Here is a 24,548-nt window from a genome sequence, read left to right as displayed (position 1 = left end):
CAGGGCTGATGTGGAGTTGTACAGAAAGGAAAGCAGCCTCACATGGCAGCTCCTGCTCCCTCTGCACCTCAGCTGCCCACGAAGACTAGCCGTGGTCTTGGCACAATCCTGAAGCCTTCTGGCTATGGAAGAAGAGTTGAGCTTTAGGGCAGCAACCTGGTACACTGAAAGACCCACGAGTAAATTCAACTTATGGCTACATTGCAAGCTTTCTGGGTGACCGCTCTTGAGTCCTTTGGCCTCACTTTGCCTCAGTTTCCCTGGTGTAAAATGGAGAGAGCAGTGTTGCGCTGCCATATAGTGGTGCTGGGATGAGCAGCTCAGCCTGAGAGGTGCTCCCATAGGATGCTCTATGTTGGAGGATGCCACAGCTGGGCTTGCCTTTGGCTGCCAGGGTCAAATGGGGCTTTGGAGGTAGCAAACGATAAAACTATCTTATCTCTGGGTGAAAATCATCAGGGGGAGGACAGGGTGGCTCATGGCCAGGGGACAAGGGACTCAGGGGTCCGTCAGTGGAGGTGAAGCACCTGAAGAGCTGAAGGGGCCAAAAGGTGCAAAGTGCAAAGGCTCTTTCAGGGTCTGCTCTCATGATAACAGCACGTGGGGTTATAAAGACAAAAACCAGGCTCACTTTGTCCCAGATGATCTTTGGGTTTGTCCTCGAGGTAACTTCACGGGTGGCCGAGAGTCGCCGGGCATCGCACTGCAGACTGTGACAGGCTCTGTCTGTGCTTTGACCCTCTGCTTCCACCTCATCCAAGCTGGGAAAGTCACCTCCTGGGTGCTACCATGGCCCCTGGGACCCTCACCTACCATAGCGCTGGGTGCTGTACAGAAAGAGAAACTGTTTTTTTCTTCTGGATCTGAACAAAAGCAGGCAAAAATACTGCTATGCACCGAGACGATACGGAGGGGAGTTACCCCAGACCCTGCTCAGACTCCGGCACCTTTCATCTCAGGGCTGAACCCTGCTCACTCCCACGTCCTGCAGCATGCACTGAGGACGTTCTCATGTAGGGAGGCATCATTACAGGATTTTGCAGTATCTCCTGGGTAGGAAACCTTTCCCAGTTTGCCTCCCGCCCCCCCCCGCCTCCTTCCAAACCTCCTGGCTGAACGCACATCTGGGAGCATCTTCCCCAAACACATCCATCACAGCTGCCTTTCAGCAGCAAAGAAAACATCTGGAGATCCTGCTGGCCGAAAGTCTTCTGAGTCCTCGGTGGGTTGAGCCTGGGGGCTACAGGAGCTGCTCGGCACAGCCCCCCCGGACCCCACCGAGGCACGGCCGCTTACAGACTCACCCCCCAGGCAGGAGCCCGGGGTCTCCGATCACAGCCCCCTCTCCCTGACCTCCCCTGGGCTCTCGCCCTGCCGCAGGGCTCTGGATCGATGCATGACTCATGGGTCTCAGCGCTTTGCACTGTCGAGAGTCCTGAAGCGAAGGGAAGCTCTGAGACAGAGAGAGAAGAGATGAGAGATGCTGCAGCCCCTCTCCTCCCGCTGCCTCTCCCCACCGAGTCTTGCCCTGTCTGATTTTTTGCTCTGAGCTGCTGTGTGACAGAGGAGAGGCTTCGTGCTATTGCTGTCTCCCCTGCTCGATCTGCGTGTATGTGTGTGCATGGAGCTGAGCAGCAGTTTTTTCCCCCCTTTTCTTTTTTTTTTTATCCTTTCCCTCCCCCTTTTCCTCTCATACTTCTCCTGCTGAATTAGCTGCCCACATTTCCCTGAGAGAAGCCCTTGGAAATAACACCGGCAGTACAGGGTGGGGTTTTGGGGTGGTATTTCTTGGAGCCCTGCCCAAAATGGAGGGGTGGGGAGGAGGAGAGATGCCTAAATCCAGCAGCTCGCATCCCCGGAGCACGGGGAGCATCACCCGATCGCTCTGAAAGCCCCGCTGCTCTGCAAGACATCAGCTCTGGGAAGCGGCATCCTTGGGCTTTACGCACTAGTTAACAGGCTGCGAGCTGCCTCGACTTGTTTTAAGCTCGCTCTCTCGCTTAATCTCATCTCCGTTCGGCGCGCGTGTGTGTGTATGTGTGTGTGTGTAGGGGGAGGACTTTATTTCCATTGGCTCAGCTTTCGCTGCCCACCCACATCTCTTCCACATCACCTTGGTGTCTCCCTAAATAAAACCAGCCCTTCTTATCGCACCGAGGAAATCAAGAGCGAGAGTTTGAATGGATTTTATATAAATATTTACCCCTACGAAGCTACTGCTGAGCTTGTGGGATAAACTTGCAGCAGCTGGCCTGAGGCTCTCCTTCTCTCTCCCACCCCTAAAAGGGTTTAATTACTTTCGAGAGGGGAGGGGAGAGATCCGGATCCCCGTTCCAGCTACAGACTGACCCAAAAAGCAGTGCCAGGATTTAACTAAGTATCCCTGATGGATCTGAAGGACAGCACCAGTGAGGGCAGCATGGGCAGCCTGCAGCCTTCCAGCATCCAGATTTTTGCCAACACCTCCACGCTCCACGGGATCCGTCACGTCTTCGTCTACGGGCCAGTGACCATCCGGCGCCTGCTTTGGACCTTGGCCTTTGTGGGCTCGCTGGGTCTCCTCCTGGTTGAGAGTTCAGACCGGGTGGCTTTCTACTTCTCCTACCAGCACGTCACCAAAGTGGACGAGGTCGTGGCAAACAGCCTGGTCTTCCCCGCTGTCACCATCTGTAACCTCAACGAGTTTCGCTTTTCCCGGCTCACCACCAATGACCTGTACCACGCTGGGGAGCTCCTGGCTCTGCTTGATGTCAACCTGCAGATCCCCAACCCTCACCTGGCTGACCCGGCCGTCTTAGCCATCCTCCAAGAGAAGGCCAACTTTAAGCAGTATAAACCAAAAGTTTTCAACATGCAGGAGTTCCTGGCACGGGTTGGCCACGACCTGAAGGATATGATGCTGTACTGCAAATTCAAAGGCCAAGAGTGCAGCCCTGAGGACTTCAAAACTGTGAGTATGAGCAGACACTCTGCTTTTCTCTTCTCTGGGTGTGTGGACGGTGGTGGTGTTGCAGGACCAGGACAGCATTGGAGGTCACTGGCCAAGCCGTGTGGGCACGGTGTGATGAGTGAATGGTGTCTGCCGGGCTCTGGCACGGCAGAGGAGGAGGAGGAGGCAGCCTGTTGAGTTGAAGTTCGTTTGCTGGAGTCCTAACGGGGAGTTACGTGGGGCCAGCCCTGCAAGGGGCTTGCAGCAGGTCCAGCCTCCATCCTGCGTAAGGCCCACGGCTCCCAGGCGGCTGCGTGGTGTCAGAGCAGGGTGTCAGATGGGTCCTGCTGAGCATCAGAGGGGGCTTGGGGGTCTCTTGCTATGGCCAGTGAATGTTAGCCAGCTGAAGAAAGTAGAAAGGGCTGGAAAGAGGCCAGCAAGCAAGGCAGGCGTTCAGGGCTGGTCTGAGTGATGTCCATTAGCCAGTTGTATTTCCCCGGGTGTTCGTAGCCTTGCTGAAATCGTGGAAGGGGAAATTTTTCTGCTTGTTCCTGGTGGTCATGGCTCATAAATCCTAGTTTGCTGCACAGTGTGGGCAGCAGCTGGGTCCCTTCCTGGTGCTGTGTTAGAGGGAAGCGGGGCGGGAAAAAGAGGAAGAGGAAAAGAAATCAGGCTCAGCTCTGATCCCAGTCTGCTCTTAGGCTGGCGGGGAGGTGGAGCGAGCCGGGTAGCCTGAGGATCCTGAAGGAAGCAGACGCTGCTCAGTTTACAGCTTCTGGATGACACCCTGATGGCAGTGCAGGCTGGCCTGGGTAGTTTGGCTGGCAAAAAGTATCAGCTTCAAATAAAAATAGAAAGTAGGTTGCCTGGAAGAAGTGATGTCCCCTGTGTGCTGCCGGGGCAGGTGAGGGTGCTGGGCTGGGCAAGGGGCTGCAGAGGGGTCTGATCCCCCCAGGCTGGCGGTTTGAGTCATATCCTGGCAGAGATGTGGTGGGCTGTGGGCTGGGGACTGAGCTAAGTCGTACTTTGCTCTCAGGCCACGCTGGCCAGTCCCTTTGCACCGACTGAGCCGGCTGGGGGGGTGGGTAATCCTGGAGTCAGTAATGCTACGGCTTTCAGACGGTTGTTTCTCTGGGAGCGATGCTGCTTGTTCTGCTCACTACTGTATGTCCTGCAGACAGGCAGGTGCCGTAACAGGTTTTGTGACGGTCTGGTTTGTCAGCAGGATCTTTGTCTGGTTTTAGGAGAAGGGAATATTTTCTGTCTCTGCTGCTTTTGGATCTCCCAGCAAATGAGTCCAACTGACTCAAGCTACAAACTCAGTGCCATCACCTGGCCTGTGCTCTCTTTAAACCTCTGAGCAGGAACATATAAGTTTATGCCTCAGTTATTGCCTGTGCATAACCCTGATGCCTTGCCCACTTCAAACGGGATATCCAGGCAAACTGCTCCTTTGCTTCTGCTCCTTGGGCAGATCTGAGCAGAGGCTGGGTCATGCGAGTTGTAGGAAGGTATCAAGAAAGTCACTAGAAGAGCTTGCTAAAGAAAAGCCATGTGTGACTAAGTCTGGAGAATGGGATAGACAAGGAGAAACAGATGCAAAAGTTCAGGGGACAGAAGAGTTGGGGAGTGAGGACAAATCCCAACAGGATGGACAGACCTCCCCTAACCATAGCGAGGGTGTGGGGAGAGGGAGTTATTCTGCCCGTGGGCTTCCCAATAATGCAATAAACACCAGCCAAAAGCAAAAGCCTCAAAGCCAGCAAGCAAACAGCACATTCAAAACATCTGCAGGACTTAAAAAAGCAGGTCCTGTTCTCAGATAAGACAGGAGCTCGTGGCAGCCTCCCTGGGACACGGTGGGGTGTCATCTCCCTGGCCATTTAGTTTTTCGAGGTAGCTGCTTCTGAAACAATGATTTTTTTTTTTCCCACGGGGGATACAGTAGTTTCCAGAAAGACTAAACATGCCCTGTCTGCCGAATAAATCCTTGCTCTGCTAAAACAGGTTAGGGCCAGCTAGAAACAGATAGGATATTATGGACTGACGGTGCTTGTCGAGATTCAGAAACAGGGCAGTGAAATATTTCAGTGCATTCTGCAAAGCAGCTTCTAGATGATCCAGAAGACAACATCTTCCCAGCATTGCCTGCTGTGCCTTTCTAACAGAGGCAAGTGTTTCAGTCTCACTGACTCCAGGTAATCCCTCAGATTATGGAAATCCAGGGAGCAGCACTCAAAAGGGACACAACAACCCTGTTTTCCTTCCAGATTTTACCTCTCAGAGATAAAAGGCAGCAAAAAGTGTCTGCTTGAAAGATGAGTAGGTCTTTCCACAGGGAGCATGCTGTAAAGGTCTTTGAACTGCCTCCGAGCTGAATCAGAACCTCATGTCCTGGATGAATTTTGCATTTAATCACCGAAGACCTGTTGCAACTGCATATAGGCTCTGTGACAGCCCATCCATTCTGCTGCATTACCAGTTGGAAAAAGAGGAGAAGCATTGTCACTAAAGCCCGATTTCTTTCCTGTCAGGAAACAAAGGGTGTAAAACCCAGAGCAGTTTCGTAATACATCATCATGGCAAAAAACTCCGGCTCTTTCTCTATACTCCCCAAATTCATGCATCTGGGAGCAGAAGAGGCAGGAGTTTTGCAGTAGGAGGCTGCATCAAAGCAGTTAACTCTGCAATAAGGTACTGCTAAAGAAGTTAGCGCAGTATTGCCAGCTGGGCAGCTGTCCCTTTTGATGCATGGCGGGGGGGTGTTGCGTGCAGTGTGTCCCCTGAGTAAAGCACACGTTGCTTTTGCCGCATGGGAGAGCAGAAGCTGGAATGGCAGTGTCCTGGCACTTTGAAAACCTGACTTTACCCTCCTTCCTCCTCCACTTCCCTGTTTCGATTCTCTGCTGCTGCTTTATTAACAGGATTTGAGCTGTGCTTTCCTTACACTCTCTGTTCCTTCTCCCCAGGATAATGTCTAATGCCTCTCAGACAACGTTTCCCTGTATTATGGTCTGCTCAGAGGAGTGAGTCCCCTAAGCTTTTCTGCAGAGATACATCCAAAGGGAACAGCAAGGTCTTAGCAGAATATGTGCTGATTCCTGAGCCGGCATTGCAATGCACCGAGCAGCAGATAAGATAATGCAGACCTCTGCTGTAGGCAAAGCAATGAAGAATAGAAAATTGGCAGAACACGCTTTAGCAAACCCATTGCCTTAGAGTATTTGAGGGAGGGAAGCCTGGTAACAGCAGCAGCCGAGGAAATCCCCTCCTTTCTTTCTGCATCGCTCCTCCCAGGAGGTCTCGGTTGAAAATGACCTCGCAGATGGCATTTTTCTGGAGGAGCTGTGCTCATGCTGCTCGACATGACATTAAGGTCTTCCCGTCTTACTGCTGCTGAGCGTGGTAAAGCTGTGGCTTGTCAGCCCTAGACACACCGCTGTGATTTTCTGGGTATCTCTGGGGGTGTGCTGGAGCAAAGCCTCTTCCCGGGGCCTGTTGGTGTGGCTCGTGGTCCTTTGCTGTTCCAGCATGGGATGCACTAGGCAATGGCAGGGGAGACTTGCAGGAGATTTTTGTGTGTGGCACAGCAAATGCATGGGGCAACCGGGGAGAAAAGTCTGTGAAAACCCTTTCAGCCCGTGGGGCAAACGCAGAATGACTGATGGGATGACCTGGGAGTAGATACCGAGAATATGAGCAGCAGCGGGAACAGGCTATCTCTCTCAGTCCCACCTTGCTGAGAAAATTAGCCCCAGCAGCCAAGCCCTGCCAGACATATTCAGACGATGGCAGTGTGTGTGTGTTCTGGTGTGTGAGCATGTTTTTCAGTTGAGTCGTTTGCTAAATGGAACGTGTAGCGTGTGCTTCCTCGCACATCCAATTCATTTCAGCGGTAACACAATAACTTAGCTTGTGCCTGCTATGCCTTCGTTGCCGGATGTCTATTTATTTTCAGTGGCCATGACAATCGAAGGATATAACTCATTTATTTTCAATACACATTCTTACTGACAGACAGTGTCCGCATAATGGAGAGTATCTCATGTGAATATTTCTATTTTGAGACACGAGTTTCTGTCAATCTATCTGTCTTTCTCCATGCATATTTTTTCTTCCACTCTTTCTAGTGTGCCCATGAGGCCAGTATTTAGTAAATAGCTTTTGCTTTTTAGACTAATTACTCCTTTCTCATCTCCTGCTATACAACTTCCACTTTCCTCAAGAAAAGAAAACCAGGGTGGTGGCTGCTTGATTCGGAAAAACATTACTTCCTTCTATTTAACAATTTTTCTGGAAAATCATGACTTTTTCCAAAGTTTGCTCCAGAATCTGAGATGCCGTAATGAGATCTGCAATTCTGTGATGATACCTTTTACACAAAGAGATAGTTCTTCCACTAGGAGACCAAATCTTTGTGCAGCCTTCCCAGTCTGCATTATAACATCTTGAGTTTGCGCGTGCCGTTGAGTTTCAGTGGGTGGGCATAGGCACAGGAGGGAGTGCAGGGTTATCGTGTTGCTCTTGTTGGTGTCTCGGTTGGGTGTCTAAAACGAGATGGATTGTTCCTGGGTCACGTGTCTGGCTGACATGCAGACCATGCCCTTGAGAAATGCAGACCCTCATTCTACCCAGCATTTACCTGGACTAAGTTTCTGTCCCTTAAGCATTTAGCCGTAAAATGAGTGTGGTAGTGCTTCCCCATGGTGCTGATGGGGTTTTTATTTCCTTTATTTATTGCAAAATGGTAGGATAATGCTTTAAAATTTGCCAGAGTATTTCATGGGAGGATGCCAGTTGGGATGAGCATCTGTTCATGAAAAAAGCTTCCTGGGTCTTGAACGGTTACTGGAGTTAAAATCTAACGAAGAGAAGGCTGTAGAATCTCAGTGGGGGTCTTTTCATGGCAAACCCAATTTCACGTCCTTTAATACTGAAAATATTCATACTGGATGAAACAACTCCCATAGGACAGAAACTTCAGAAGTATGGGACGTGGGTGATCCACGTTTGAGACATTGGTCTGACTCAAGACCTGAGCAGCACAGTAATAGACTCGTCCTTAATTTTCTTTTAAAAGGTCTGTGTTCTGTTCTGGTTTGAGCTGCTTCTTGACTAGGCACACTCCCCTCCCTCACTAGGGGTTTGAGATGGGAAATAATCTAAAGATCTGAGGTATCGCAGAAATGAGCACAGCCAAAGTATCAGAGACAGCTGGAGATCAGCGGGTTTTGAGTGCAAAGGGAGATGAGGCACAGGGAGGGCCCTGGAGGAGGAAAGACAAAGCACTTCTGTGAGTAAGAGCCAGCTGTGGGCTCAGCCTTCCCTTGCCCGTGGCCTCGGTTTACGCCGTGCACCTGGCCGCTTCGTTTGAAGGAGAGCAAGAACCAGTCCTTCTAAGTGATTCCCATTCATCACAGTTATTCATCAGGAGGCCAAGTGAGAACTCCTCTGTCCCCACATCCGTACCACACCTGCCGAGGGATTGGCACTCAAAACAGCATCTGGAGCTGAAGCAAAATGCAAACGCCGCCCTTGAGATGAGGAAGAAACGCTGAGCAAGAAGGATGTCATTAGAGTTGCAAGGGCAGAGGAGAGGTTTGAGGGCTGCAAGGCTTTATCAGAATTTTCCTGGGAATTGCATGAGGCTGTCCTTTGCATTGGAAATACCCCTGAGTCTGGCTTCTTGCACCTCAGCTCTCCTACCTGTAAAATGGGGGGAAATAGCCTTTCTCCCAGAGAGACACTGAGAACTAAAGTGCTGGAAAGCTGTGGAGAGGCAAGGTTGTAAAAACCAGAGAACGAGGATAATAAATGTCTTTCAGCTACCATGTCCCAGTGTTTCCTTAGCCTGTAGCTCTCTGCAACTAACACATTTCATCTCACAGGGTCTCCCTGACAACTGATCTTGGACAGAGGTCTCCTGGGTACAGCCTGCTGTCTGCAGTGGATGACGGGTGAAACCTTGGGAAGCGTTCAAATGTACTTGTGCTCTTTCTACATGAACCAGACTTAAATCTAGTCATGCCCAAAACTGTAAGTAAAGGCCAGGAAAGACGAGGAACATATTAAAAAAACCAGCATGGTTTCCATCTGGAGAGGTAAATTGGAACCAGAGAGCTTGTCCTGACCTTCTTCCAGACACCTCATGCAAGTGCCCCTTGGAGTCCCAGATGTTCCCTCTTGCAGAATCTTTGTGCTTATCCGACCAAGTGCAGTGATGCCATGTGAAAAAAACATGAAGTGACAGCTGTAAACCACTCTGTGGGTTTATTCTAAACACTCCTTGCAAGGCCCTGACCACTACAGTTCAGTGTCCATGATCCCCACGGAAGGAAATGGGCAAAAATCGAAACCAGTGGTCATGAAGTGAAACAGTTCTCAGTTGATTAAAGGAGAAAATAGGTCTGATTTCAGTGCTGGCCTGGGTGGCCTTTTGAGGTCCCTTCCAACCTGAATTATTTTATGATTCTGTAATAAAAAGCAGGTGCATACCTGCTGGGGCTTATCCCCTTTTTTGGGAGTCTCATTTTTTCATGCTCAATTCACTCGCAGTCTTCAACGAGAGCATGAAAAATGAGAGCCAATTTTGGAAGATGGTTACCTTCCCCTCTGTGAACCTTGCGTACGAGTTTGAGTTCACATTACTGACCTAAGGAAAAAAATTGGCCTAAAATGCACAGTTGTTGACAACTCTGTCTGCACTGACCACCCGAGGCATTCACAGCTCTGATTCCCTAATGAGCCTGTCACAGTTTCTCTGAGCAAGCCCCTGTCCTTTTCCATCTCCTGAAACCATCCCCGTTCGCTTTGGAAGGAGACAGCGGAGATTCTCTGAGAAAAACTCAAATCCATCATTCAACTCCTCTTGACTGAGAAAATGTGCCTCGCAGCTCCTGAGGAGCGCAGCCGGCTGCACAGCATCAGGGACAGCGAGGTCATCTGAGGCATCTCCATCTCCTCTGGCAGAGCCTGGCATCTGCAAGGTCCTCCTACGCCTTCACAAAAGCATTTGTTAAAGGAATTTATACCTGGAGCGCCAGCCAGACTCAGCTTGGCCAGTGCAGCAGAATTACGCGTTAATTGGCTTTCAGGGGGGACGCATGGTCAGGGTGCGGGCAATAAAAGGCAATATATTGCTCGGATACCGTGATAACACGGGCCCAAGCAGGGTGACAGATGGATGTGTTGCTGCCACGGCTATACCAACCGTATATAGCATTCAAAAGATATAAAACGTATTTTGTCTACTGGGCTGATGTGACCCTTCATGCGGCTTTCCATAGGAAGAGCTCTTTGGAAAAACAGATCCACGAAGAACTTGCTTGCCTACAAGACGAGCACAGCTATGTGAGGGCTGGGTGGAGTGGGGAGAAGGCAGGTCTTCCAGAGGGAGGAAAACATGAACTGTGGCTATATTTGCAGGTTGCACAAGTCAGCGGCTATTTTGCCACCTGCATCTGCTGAAAGGTTAAGAAAAAAAGCTTTAAATGTATTCACTTTATTGAGGGATGAGCATACCCTGAATGGTCTTCTAGAAGCTCGTTGGGATTCCCAGGCTTGTGAATAGCTGTGAGGAAACCTCTTAGGGATCACAAGCTCAACAACGTAAGATGGAAAATGAGCTAGATGAGGTGGACATGTCTGACTCCATCTGCCACGGATTAATCTATGAGACCAGCACCAGAAAAACAAAATTGCCCCTTGGAGGTAAAAGAGACTGTGAGTCATTTAAACAGATTGACACCAGTATGCTCAGGGTCCATCAAGAAACAACGTCCATCCAGCCATGAATATTTACCACTGAAGCACATTCCATTATTTGAAGAAAAGCTGAATTGTTTTGATCATTTGTTGTTGTCGCTGTTGAGGACAGGATTTAACCTGTGTGTTAAGCCAGGGAGCGTGAAGTAAAGAAGTGAACGGTAATGGAAAATGCACATATATTTGCTCAAGGTGAGACAGATGAAAGGAGGTTTAATCTGCACTTGGTTAGATTTCCAGAGAGGAGCCCATCGCAGGGGAACCTGGGCCATCAGGCTTTTTCACGTGCAATAGAAGTTGCTCAGTTGTCTGCTCTTGTCAGATGAGCCAGTTCTGCGCTGTGATTTCCTCCGAGTCTCGAATTTGAAAACAAAACCAGAAGTAAAAAAGACTGAGCCAAATTCGATCTGCTCATCAGGTGCTTCTTCAGAGCAGTTTGACCTTGCACGAGAAGGTGATTCCAGGCTCTGCCCAAGTGGTGGGAGCTTCATGCCAAGCCTTTGGGCTTCCCTTTCAGTCAGTCCAAAGGTGGTTCAGATCTCACTTCCAGTGTGAGTTTGTTGGGAAATGGAGTTTGTCCTGAGGGAAACCAATAGTTCTGAGTCTGTCATCCTTCCATATCTGAAAAAAAAAAAGAAAACCAAACAGGCTGAGGGCCAAAAATTTTAGTGATATGAAGTTTTAGCTGCTTTATAAATCTGACTCTTCATGATGCTGTTTCAATGAAGTTGAAGACTGATATATAAATGAATGTAATATAAAGATGGGCATGAAATTAAGAGAATTAAAAATGTGTTTGCCTTTTTAAAGGTTTTGACATTATTGGAGGAAGAAAGTCAAAACAACCCATTCAGACATTTTCTTGTTTAATGTTTCATCCGTGTTCTTTCTAAGCTTTCTGAAATCCCACGCTTATGCAGTGGAGGACAGTCATGCAAGGACTTCACTTCATGGGGCTGAATCTCATAACAGTGACTCAAACTGTTTGTTCACCTGAACGTTTGAGGGAAATTAATCTTAGGCCAGGAGAAGAAAATAAATAAAGCCAAGCAAATGCTCTCTGGTGACTTAACTGCATGTACTGTGAGCAGGATAATTTAAGGGCTCAAATCTCTGCCACCGTGACAGGTGACTTACTTCCTCTAGTTCAAGTAGAAAATGATGACCTGAAGCCCTGGTACAGCAGAGAGTATAATTGTCATGTGGGATCGCTCAATGGCAGGCAAGTAAACATCATCACAGTATGCCACAGGCAGGACAATAAAGGACTAAATTAATTGCAGAGAGAGTTAATGACCAGTGGGAGGAATTAATGTAAGCTTAACCCTTAATTAGCTAAACTTTCAACACCACACTCCACTGCTCCCTGGCACTAAAATGGATGGTATATATAGAGACATCCATTAGAACCTCTATATTTCTTCCACCGCCACCTGCTATGCTTTGGAAGAGCAGCATGTGTGATCCATCTTTGCCTACCATGCATGAAATGGCAGCGTCAGTAGTGCTGTTAACTCATCAGCAGTTTTCCAGTGATGGAGAAACCTGTGAAAGCTGAACGAGGATATCAGAGAAGCTTCAGTTTGACCTCAAATGGGGGGTGATAGCATTACGTTTTGGGAGACGGGAGGGACTCTAAGCCATCTGGAAGGTGATGGTTTATTTGAGGGGGGCCTTGGATTAGAACAGAATTTTTGCCACCAGTTTTCTTGTTTTTTCTCTGAAAATATGAACCAGAAATGTTACCGTGAATTCTGCTAGGAGCTGCAGTTTCTCTTCATCATACTGCTATTTTTCTCTGGACGCACTGGTTGGATTATATCTCCCAGAACACAATGCGTTGTCTCCTCTTCTGCTAGGGAGGTGATGGCTGGTTACAGTAGTCACACAGTCCTGATCTATTAATTTTTTTCTTTGAAGCATTTAATGTTTGGGGATTCTTTCTTTTTCAAATGAAAAGAAACAAAGTGTTTTCCCAAAAGGTTTTGTGAGAACTGCTGCTGTGATAGCTTCTCAAACAATATTCCCATCTAAACCAATCTTGACGTAAAAAAATTGAAACAGTTTTCATGAGTAGCATGACGAGACAGGGTGTGGATATCATGCCCTCATTAAGAGAAGGAGTTGCTGTGCCAGATGTTAAGCTTCATACTTGTTGATTGAACTTCTTTTTTTGTACGCCACCCTGGCAATGAATTCCACAGCCGCCGTCCTTTCTACAGATGCTCCAGGAACACTCTAAGTGGCCATTAACTAATGCTAAATTATGATGGAGCATCTCCTGAAATACATGTGACATCCACATGAATAACAAATGAATTTGTTTCTGTCAAGGCAATGACAACGGACTGCAGTTGAATTAACATGAGTGCCATTTGCTGCTCTACACCAACTGTAACGAGTTCCTTGTAGGGTGCATGTAATTACAGGGACACAAATGACGGCGCAGGGATGCTGCGAGTGAGAAGATGCAATGGTATAGATGGCTGTTAAGGATGAGCTGTGGGAGAAAGCAAGTCCCAGGCTGACAAACCAATCCTATTTCTATTGAACCCCAGTGGAGCGTGCCTCCTAAAGACATTAGTGAGAGTGAGATCATGCTGTTAGCTCCCCCAGTTGCATCCATCCCTGGAAAAATCATTCTCTTCTCATTATCACTTGGTAGTACAAAAAGACCCTTAGAGGTCAGTCCTATGATGTCTCTGTATATCTGCATCTCTCCAGGGAAAAACAGATCAAGATGGAAAGGATTTTTCTATGGCGTTCATGCATGATACCAGAAAAATGTGCAAGGGTCTCCTTTAGCGCATATAGGACTCTCAAATTTCTGAAAGCTGTTTCTCTGCTGGGTACGTTAGTGTTCAGAAATTGGTGTTACACCTCTGCTTCTGTCGGTGCATCGTGTCAGGCTGAGCCGTGGCTCCCAGCTCCTTGTTCTCAGTCTGTGTTGTGTATCCTGAGGTGCTGTGCAGGGTGTGAAGTGGCAGGTCAAATGAGATGGGAAAAAGGAATAGGGGAGGGCAAGAGAGGAAGAGGGAAGGTGAGACAGAAATGGGAGAAAACTGTTTATGGCATGAGGAAGCAGAGCCCTGGGGTTGGCTCGAAGAAAAACAAATTCAGATCAGAAGCAAGTGTTTCTGAAACACAGATTGATGAGCCTGGAATTGGTCTGAACATTTCCATTGAAAACTTTCCATCAGAAAATGCTTTCTGAATGCAAAAAATTGCTTTCCTAAAGTTACACTGACTGGGATGAGATTTCCCATGAGAAAAATGAAAGCTTTTTGTCTTAAAGCATTTCTATTTTCCATGAAATTAATTAAAAAAAAATCTCGGAGCAAAATAAAATCTTGAAACCCTGGCATGTCTCATTAAATGGATGTTCTGATTTTCAGCTAGTTCTGAATTAAGTAATGGAAAAAGCCGCCCAGAGCTGGGGAACTTTCCACCACATGCAGTCTCTACATCTTGCACTGGTAGGCCAGGTGCACCCCAGGCTCTATTTTACATGGGTTTTGAGGCAAAACCTGGTATCATCTGATGTTAGTAAGGGTGAGCCCTGAGTTATACACTCATATCTGGCTTTCCCTGAATAGGGGGATTTCATACACTGCTTTCAAGCGAGTCCCCTCTTTCAAAGGGCACGTTTCAGAGCAAGATGCTTTCTGATAGACCATCCTCTGAGCTTTCTGGAGATGCTTCAGTTTTAGCCTTATTTCCTGATAATAGCCAAAAAAAATTTCAGCAATTTTGCGTCCATTTGAAAGAGCGGGAGAAGTCTCAAAAACATTTGGTTTCTACAAGTTTCATGAAAACTAGCAGCTGCAAGAGACCCAAACTCAAGTCCACCAAGGAAAAGCAGGGTCAACGATGGTATTATACATTTTGTCTGACAGCAACCAGCTGTCCAACAAACATATGTGCCCCACTTTCTCTAAAAGCAGCCCGGGAATAACAAGACAGCTTACACTTTTCTGGCAGTACAGACAGCACAACGAAGAAAAAATCGGTATGCATAGAGCTGTGCTACCCATGGGACACGGAGAAACAACCCAGAGGTAGCTCTGTGTGCGTGTGAAGGTGGGTACATGGATGTGGATGTTAGCTACTCCTGGCTTATTCTGCTTTTGCCTGGTGGGAGTCCTAAGGAACCTCAGACAGAGCAGGGAGAGGTTAGAAGACAAAATACCCACATTCTTAGGAAAACAAGCTTCATTAATTCTTCTGTTTCAAGAGCAACTTGTTTTATAGTGGATTTGGTTTTTCACAAATTATGTAAAGCATTCATTTCCCCCCTTGCATTTGCTGAAGAGGTTCTCTTCTGCCGAATGTGTGGGTCATTGAACATGCACGTGCCTGTATCTACCTATACAGGCATGAATCGACCTGCTGGGCTGCCACTGCAGTTCCTGCTGGGAGCACAGGCGCTGCATCCTGATTTTTTAACGACCATGTTGTCCAGAAAGTCAGAGACGCTCATGCCGGTTTATTATTTAGGCATGGCTTTGGAATACAGCGCTGTATATACAAGATGGGCTACACAGAGAGGATTTGGGGGGACCAGAGCCTCATGGTACTAGGTGGTTTATGCAGTAAATGCCCACACCCCATCTCTCAGAAAGAAAGTGGGAATGTGGAAGAGGGACTGGGAGAGCGGAGACATCCTTTTATTTTTAAGCTAAGGCCCAGACAAATGGCATGAATCTCATTCTTCCCTCCTGAGCTTGGGAAAGGGCAGGAAAAGTACGAATTTAAACCATTTTAACACATTCTCTTGCTCAGCTCTGCCATTCTGCCATTAGTCCCCAACCTTGCTGGTGTGACTCCTTTTGCACTTGTGGCTCATGGCTCTCCAAAAGAGGTGGGAAAAGGCTAAGAGCTCCTGTATGGAGCCCTCCAGCCTTGCTCCTCCTGTGCCCTCTGCTCCCTCCCACGAACAGGAGGCTGTGAGCAGAAATGGTGCCATTTCACCTCCACACCCAGGTTAGCCATTTGGTCCCATTACATCCATGGCGGTTAGCTCTTGGGCTCCAACCTGAAGTGAGCCAGCAGCTAATTTCCTTGGGTAGAAAACACGGGTGCTGATATCTTGCCCCACGGCATGCACAGGACAGGTGGCACGGGTGGGAGCTGCCCTGCATGCCTCCTCCCAGGGACCAGACCACTCTCCATGATATTCATCACCAAAGACGATGTACGTGTGGCCACACTGAGGAGGACTAGGAGACCCCAAAACCCGTATAGGGGCGATGCTGCTTTGTCTCACCAGGATCCACTCCCAACTTAACTTGATGGGCAACAGCTTTCCCCCTCCAACCAACTAGCTCTGGGTCTGCCTAATTCCCGGCAGTGGGAGCGGGCCCACGGTGCTGCTGTGAACCACTCGGGATATACAAGTTGTCTGCAACTTTACATCATGCTCCTCGGGGCGTGGGTAGGAACAGCCCAGCTCTGAGCCTCCGAAATACCGCGTCGGTACAGCGTTCGCACACCTCCGTTCAGATTGATGATAAAATTGTCAGCTCCTTGGGGCAAGGACTGTCTTCCTGGTTTATGTTCACTATTAAATGTTTATTTTAAAAATTGATTAAAATTTAAATAAGGGAGGGGATTTGTTTCAGCCTGCCTCAGAGAATGACGTGGGTTGTGATTTTGTGCAGAGACAAGAATATCCATCATTCCCGTATGGAAGGAATTAAAACCAAACAGATTTTTCTACAAATGTCTTCACTCAAAAAACATTTTGATAGCCTTGCTTACTATATTTGCAAATCAGGTACACGGTGTACCTGAGCATCCACAGCTATTCCCAGCTCTGCAAACGCCGGATAGCTTCTGCAAGCGTCTGCAGGCTAAACAGCATCCCTAAGTAAAATGTCTGCCTCCCTTCCACTTTGGAATGCTGTTAAATGTGGAAGGATATTTCTAAGCCTAAGATTACTCCTCCATTTCGTGTGCCATTGGCTGTTTGTTGGTACAATTAATTGCAGCATATTTTCCTCCCATGTTTCAAAACAATCTGTAATGGTACCCCTTGCAGGGGTTAAAGTAAAGCGCAGCTACCACAGGTAAATTCAGGTGGCAAACTATTTCTAGAGATCAAGCAAGGACAGTTTAGTCACCAGGGATAGGGAAATGTGTTGTGCATTTATTTTGTTGCGAATCAGGTAGGTACGTACACAGTCCCCATTTGCAAAGTAATCTTGGAAGCTGGGGAAGAGGTGTAAGTGAGTTGTTAACACTGTTATTGCTAGCCCTTTTAGCTTGTGTATTCATGCTTTTTTCTATCAGGAGGAGAAATAAATGTATGCGTTAGGTATGTTCTTGTAATCGCACTTGTCTTTCAAAAAAGACACACACACTTTCATTAAACACAATAAAACCAGAAAACAGCATGAGACTTCTTTGCTAAGAAAACCTTTGGTCTGCCCCTCCTCTAAGCTGTATGCCCAAGCAGCTCCATCTCCCTGCAGTATCTCATGGTCCCACTTGGAATAATTTCTCTTTGCTTTCTGTCCAGGCACATCCAGGCTTGAGATTTCCCAGCTATTGAGTGTGCGACCAGGGGTCCCCCTCAGGCCACATCAATGTGATGCTTTTCAGTCAAGGTGTTGGTTCCTGTCTCACTGGATTGTTAAGGATGGTGATGATTCAGCGATGCATATGATGATTTTTTTATCACTTACTACAGCAGTGAGGCACTAAACCCCAGTTTTATGCATATGAAGCTTGCTACTCGTGGGGAAACCCATGTTCCTGAGATATCCATCTGGGCAGTCCTGCAGAGGAGGTTTTTGTGTCTTGCTCCTGAGTTGAGAGGCAGTTTCCAGTAACTCCACACTGGGATTTTCTACCTACCCAGTGCAAGGTGCAAGAGGAAGAAAAGGCCAGGGGAAGGGGAGCCTGCTGTTCGGAGTAGTGCCTGGGGTAGGTGGGGATCGGGGAGGCTGCTGTCTCTGCTGTAGGTAGGCAAAGGGGCTCACTTCTTGCAGGCACCAGGGAGTTGCCAGATGTGCCTTTGGTCCTTTGGACCAGCTCGCACTGGGTGTGAAGAGCACGCTGGTGGCTGTGAGCTGGGGGACTTTCTACTGGTGGAAGCAATGTGCAGGTCTGTGGCTGAGTCCAAGGATGAAGAGGAAATGTGTGTTCCTCTGCTCCACACAGTAAAAGCAAGACACAGCGTAGCAGGATCAACATCAAGCTTTTGCTCGAGTTACCGCATTTTCCAGAAATGCAGGAACGGGTCCCCAAGCGCAGCATCACATGAATGCACCTTTGGGAACCCAGGCTCTGCTCTTCGATGCCAGTTCATTTTGGGGTCTCTGCAAACTGTATCACTTTGTGCAGCTCAGATGGCCATGGAAAAGCACAAGCAGAAGCATGTCTAATGGTGTCAGCTGATATTCTCCCAACCCTGAGGTCAACTGCCTGCTCTGCTGCCTGTGTGATCTTGACTCCGAGAAAGGATTTGAATTCAAGGGAGTGAGGGACATTTGTATGAGCCTCCATTGCTGGAAATAATGCTTAGCTCTATTCTTTCCCCATATTTTTCATGGCAGACTCATAAAAAAACCCTTCCTTGCTGAATTTCATAGCTTTCCTCCCTCTTTTACTAGTAACACAGAATTATCTTCCTGTTTCTTTAAAATTCTGAGGTTTAGCAAGTAGATAAATTACAGTTCTTAAAAACCCAGCCTCAACTGTGAAGCAAATATTCCTTTCCTCTCAGGGAACCATTCCTTTGACTTGTTATTTTGAGCTTCATCATGGTTGTTGCCATGCAATGGTAACTTTGTGGAAAAGGAGGTTAAGTGCTAAGGTTAAAACAGGTTCAAGCATAATCCAGAGTGCCCTTGGCAAAGACAGAAGTGTTTTAGTGGGTCTCATTCATCATTGCCTGACTGCTTAAAGTGGTGGAGTGGCTCATTATTGTTTTTATATGCCTTTATGAGAGCTGCAAAAGAGCCAAAGAGAAAAGTACCACTATTTTCCTCCCTTAACCCACACTCAACGGGGAACAATAATATTTAAGACCTCAGAGTGCAATGTAAAAGGTTTCCTCTTCAGAAACCAAATTCCCCTGCATAAGCCACGTGGAGCGGCTCGGGCTCAGCTCCAGAGAGGAGGTTTCTGTTGGTTGGTGGAGTTACGTCTACAAGAGCATTTTGGAGCCGATAGCAGGGAGCTCCTATGGCCAGCTGGTGTTGCCAGACCTGCCTTCATGAAACCATCATCTGCCCCTAAGCGAACCAGCGGCTTTTCCCCTCATCGATCTTGCCGAAGCTTTGTCCTCCCTGCGGGTTGGATAAACCTTCAGCAGGGGCTGCGGACTCTGCAATGTGGGGAAAGATTGCACCATCATGGCACATTAAAAAAAAGCATTTTGAAGATCACAGATCTCAAACGTCACTGAGCAAAGACCTTCTCAGGGCTCCATCCTTTGCCTGTTTGTTTTGCACATGTCGATCCCAGCTGATACATGCAGTGGCTCAGAGCAGTCCATACCTGAGAATTTTTGTGCAGATATGTAAACCACCGGAATGATAAGGCAGAGGTCCTGACTAGTTTTTTTTTTTAATTAAGTGGCCGCTTTAACTTTAGGTACCTAGCCAAGGATCTTTACAAAGCTATTTCTTACGGAGGTGTCATGGTTTAACCCCAGCCGGCAGCTAAGCACCGCACAGCCGCTCGCTCACTGCCCCCCCACCCCTGGGATGGGGAGAGAATCAGGAAAAAAACCTCGTGAGTCGAGATAAAGACAGTTTAATAGGACAGAGAGGAATGAAAAACAATGATAATGATAATAATAATATGACAATAGTAATACTAAAAGAATTAAACTATACAAAGCAAGTGGTGCACAATGCAATTGCTCACCACTCATTGACCGATGCCCAGTTAGTTCCCGAGCCACGATCCCCCCTCCCAGCCAGCTCCCCCAGTTTATATACTGGGCGTGATGTCATATGGTATGGAATATCCCTTTGGCCAGTTTGGGTCAGCTGTCCCGGCTGTGTCCCCTCCCAGCCCCTTGTGCCCCTCCAGCCTTCTTGCTGGCTGGGCACGAGAAGCTGAAAAATCCTTGACTTAGTATAAACACTACTTAGCAACAACTAAAACCATCAGTGTGTTATCAACATTATTTTCCTACTAAATCCAAAGCACAGCACTGTACCAGCTACTAGGAAGAAAATTAACTCTGTCCTAGCTGAAACCAGGACAGGAGGTCAGGATATGTTAATGCCACTGAAGAAAGCAGTGGTAAATGCTAGTGCAGAGCGAATGGTTAGTCTCATGCATTCAAAAGCAGCTGAACCCAAACTGGAACAGGGACAGAGAGAGACTATGAGAAGGATTAAGGAAAAGAGGCACCTGTTCTAGGAGGGAAGATTAGGAGCATTTAGCTTGTTTAAGCTAGCAAGGCAAAGGCTGTGTGAAGGGCTGTGATCACTCTGTAGAAAATACGTCAAGGGGATAAGCACTGAGAGGGAAACGGAGCTATTTCAGCTAAATGATGATGCTGGCTTTGGAGCAAATGGTATAAATTGGTCATAGATAACTTTCTACTGGAAGTTAGAAGGGTTTTTTTTTTAATGCTTGAAGGAATGAAATTCTGAAGTAACTGCTCGGTGGGAATAATGGGGATAAAAAGCCTAGCAGGTTTTAAAACAGGATCATCCCTTGCAGATGGGATTACATGATGTAGTTGCCAGTAACAGGAGGCTGCGTTCAAGGACCTCTCCAATTTGATGCGCACCAAAATTTTCCTTTACCGAAGGAATGGATTGGGTGTACACCTGGATTGTGGGTGTTAGGCACATCCGATCTGGGTTCAGCAAGGTGGTGGGGGTGCCTGGGAAACCTGGAAAAACATAGTCATGTCCTGGAAACCTCTTTCCTCTCCGTTCTTGGAGAAACATAGTGTGAATTCTGTGTTTCTTGATCATGGGAAGATTTTAAGACACAGCTTGTCAGATCTGGAAATTTGATTAAGTCAGACCCTGTCTATGCCTGGATGGAGATACTAATATTTAGTCCATCAGGGTGCAAGTCCTTTGGGTGCTTAACCCTGTCCAGCGCTGTGTGAAGATCCCACGTGGAGGCTGAAGCAGCTTTTGCGGTTGAGGGTGTTCTACAAGCATCTACCCAAAACATGAGTGCAAGACACCTGAACTGCAATCTCCGGTCTGACAATCTCTCAAACTTGTATGTTAATGTCAAGTTGAGGACATCTCTGAGTGTTATTCAATGTTTTCACCTTCAAGGGGTAGTAAGAATGTCCTGGGGGTTTCGCTAATGGCCAATCTGACCGAAATCAAGGCACTAGATGTGGTGAGATTTTTATTTATCATCTGTATCGATATAGCATCTGTGAGCCCCTGGAATGCTGTTGTATTAGACTTTGTACAAAAATGGATCAGAAAGATGGTCTGTCCTCTCTATTGCTTAAAAATAATATAATGTTCTCTCTGATTTAAGGGGTCTCTGAGCAGCAAGGGAGAAAAAGAGGGGAAAGCATCAGCTGGTTTGATTCTGACCGATAGCTTTCCAGTACTCGTAATACAACAGGGAGAGAATTGCAAACCTTATTTGAAAAGACAACAATACACTCCCTCTGCAGAAATGAGTTAGTTGGTCTTGATTCTATCCACCTAGGAACTCTGATTATTGTCTCATGAAACAGAGCACCTGGTCTATTATCCCATAAATAAGCGAGAGGAAATGCACTGTGTTTTCATTACAAAGCACGGCTCCCCTGCAGGGCTGCCGCACGACTGGAATATACTGCAGGAGAGGAAAGAAATTTGGAAGTTTGCCCTCCGGTTTCCTAGAGAGACAAGGCTGTGGTAGCAGTTAGAGACATATTCGCTCTGCCCACCGGGGTTTCCCTCCCACGGCTAAAAAGTGCTTGTTGTTGCTATTAATTAGAGCTGTATGGAAATATTCACAGGCAAACCTGGAGCCATGTCAAACATGCCTTGCAGGGCTGTGTTACAGGCTTAAATTGTAAATCAACTCCCTTGAAAGATGCACTGCGATGCCTGAAGGGACTGAGGGAGTGAGCTAGAGATCTGGCATCAAGCGACACGGAATGCATTCAGGACAAACCAAGGTCCAGATGTGGGCTAATTAAGACTCACTTTGTGTTGACTTAGGGGATATTACCTAAGAAATCTGGGCCTGGCATCCCAGCTTTGTGCTGAATGTGCAGTTCAACCTCCTTTCTTCTCGATTTTAGTGCCACCACTGGGATTTTGCTCTGAGTCCATTTTGTCCCCTTTCGAATCCTAAATTTTGTGCTCAAAAGCTCCACTCAAAGCGAGGACAGCAATGACCCTGCTAACACCACTTTGTTCTGCAGTCAGAGCTAGTACTATTGAAACCCTTTGGTGCTTTGCTATGTTCACCTATGACCCATCTCGAGAGGGATTACCCTGATGTAAAGGAGAACTACGGATCAGGCCGGCTAGATCTCGGCTGGTCCTGCTGCAAAAGGAGGGATGCTCTGCTTAACCAATGCAGCCAGCAAGGAGAGAGACTAAAAAGTAAATCCGTACTGGTTGTTTGGTACGAGGTACAATAAAGCTATTTGAATGGGTGGGGGTGGCTTTGCCGGAGCTCCCTTGGACATTGAAATCACCTCTCCTGGTCAGCAGTAAAAGGTTTGTGCTGGTGAAAATGCAGCAGGACAGAAGCATGAAGGATCTGTCCTAGCCAGGAGCTCAGCATCACCCCTGAGATACGTGTCAGACTGGGATGTGAAAGAGTTTTCCATCTCTCGCTGTTGTGTTCCAGATCATTTGCTTTGACTGTGTGCATATGTTGTCAATTCACTAGCACCTTTACGCAGTCAGTTATAATTCATATTTGCTGTTTTTTAATGAATGTTTGTTCACTGGAGCATTTTCCAGGGAGTGCGTGTGGTGTGCAGAGCCAGCCCACATCCCAGCAGCCTCCAACACAATCTAAGGTGAGGAATGAAGCTCAGAAAGAAATCAAGACTATATTATGTGACACACACCGCCTGTGGTGTGAGACGGAGAGGGACTCTGTGAATGGGAGTCTTGCAAGAAAGTCCTAGCAGCCATGCAGATTGAATACTTCTTGCCAATGCAGTGGAAAATCTCAGGGATAATCATGGCCCTGCTGAAATTCCCTTAAAATCCAAATATAGTCTCTGTCACTGCCACACTGAAGCACCTCACCATCTTCCGTTCCCACCGCAAGGTTTGTTATCTGGGTTGCTATTCCCATCATCCAGATGGAGAATGGACGCAAACCGGGGTCTATGGATTGCATGGTGATGAGTGGCCTTTGAGAAACATCCCAGGAGCCCCAGACCTTCAGGAGGGTATTGAGAGACAAAAAGGACACAGACAGAACCAAGACTGCATGTGATTCTTCTAAAGATCCAGGACTCATGCAAAAAAGGGAATGCATGGGCTATGTGAATACTTCAGAGAGTGCTGGGAGCCCAATTCACTTTGTTGATAGAGAGCGCAATGCAAATTCATAATTACTGTAGATAAACATGTTCGAGTTAATTACTTCTCCCATTTGATGGCTGTGCAAATGATGCAATGACTAATAGAGACTGCTTCCCTTTCTTCTTTGCTGTGAAAGCCAAAGCTACAGCATGTGCTTGGGAAGGACGTGTCAGGAAAGCCAAGGAGCAGGCAGAAGAGCAGACGCCAAAGTTGAGCAGCTCTGAATCTTGCTGGGGGCATGAGCCTGTGACCAGGAAACTGGACTCGGATTTCAGAAGCTTTTACTTCTATCTCTTTGCCTTCAGATGCAGCTGCTGCTTGGACAAAATCAGCCTGGCTTTAAAGTAGGTCAGACTCTGTAGAACTGAAGTCATCTCAGGATGCTCTGTAGAAGAAGAAATACATGTCAGTGTGACATCACTCCATCCAGTGGCTTTTAATAGAGTTGCTCTCCATTTGCTGAACCACGTGATTCAGACAGCAGCTGTAACAAAGAAGAAATGCTGCATCCAGCTGGGACAACCCATGGGTCACAAATCCCACCTGAAGGGATGGACTCAAGCAGAGACGAGGACAGCGTAAGAGAAACATGGGAGCGGAGGTTCAAATTCTCAAGCTGCTTCCGAAAAAATGGACTTGGAGAAGCACCAGGGTCCTGAGCACCTTTTTAGCAGATTTGGGGTCCCAAAAACCTAGTTATCCACTCAGACTCTAGTGTCTCATTAAGTAATCCCAGATTTTTTTGAATAGTCTGTCAGCAATTCAGTCTGGACTATTTTAATAGCATGAAGGCATTCGGGACACTCCTTCTAGGTCTCAGACACATAATTAGCGGTTTAGGGTTCTGAACAGCTTGTTAGCGTTTTGGGAATCGGAAAGGCGACACCAATGAATCACCATTTCAGGCACCTGCTCAGCAGCTGTGAGTTTTGGATCCCCCCTGTTAGCAGTCCCAGGGAGTTTCAAACCTGTTTTCAGGGAAGCGTTTCCATTAGCCTGGAGAGAAATTCACGTTTTGTCTCCTGTCATTCCCCAGCAGTCAAATCCTTCTGCTTCATTTTCCTGGGAGGCAGCAGTCCCAGGCACCGCGACTGCTGAGCTGCAGTTTGCCCTGTTTGCTGTGTGCTCTAAAATCTGCATTTAGTTTAACACATTAAGCCCATCTGTTTCCCAAACCCAGCTGCAACTACAACCCTCTGGGGGAGCTTGGCAGCGCTGCCGGTCTGACACCGCTCGCCGGCAGCGCTCGGGTACACAGGCTTTTTGGGAAGGCAGTGAAGAGGAGCAGAGAGGAGGAGGAAGATGTAGAAGCACATCAGCACAGCACCTCTGAGCGACTTTCCCTTCTCCCAGAGCCACTCACCATT

At 47.5% G+C, this 24,548-nt stretch overlaps 1 protein-coding gene across 1 annotated transcript in view; it reads left to right on the top strand.

The window, feature by feature from the left end:
- The first annotated feature begins 2,371 nt into the window (after positions 1–2,371).
- LOC127026537 (acid-sensing ion channel 2) overlaps positions 2,372–24,548 on the top strand; it is a 513,577-nt gene continuing 491,400 nt past the window's right edge. The window contains exon 1 of the mRNA XM_050911842.1: positions 2,372–2,950. Within this exon, the coding sequence (XP_050767799.1) occupies positions 2,387–2,950 (564 nt within the window). The 5' untranslated portion in view covers positions 2,372–2,386. The remainder of the gene's footprint in view (positions 2,951–24,548) is intronic.

Source organism: Gymnogyps californianus, chromosome 28, assembly GCF_018139145.2.
Source record: "Gymnogyps californianus isolate 813 chromosome 28, ASM1813914v2, whole genome shotgun sequence".
Taxonomy (NCBI): Eukaryota; Metazoa; Chordata; class Aves; order Accipitriformes; family Cathartidae; genus Gymnogyps; species Gymnogyps californianus.
Note: the sequence above shows the minus strand (reverse complement) of the source record. Positions and strands in the feature narration are given on the sequence as shown.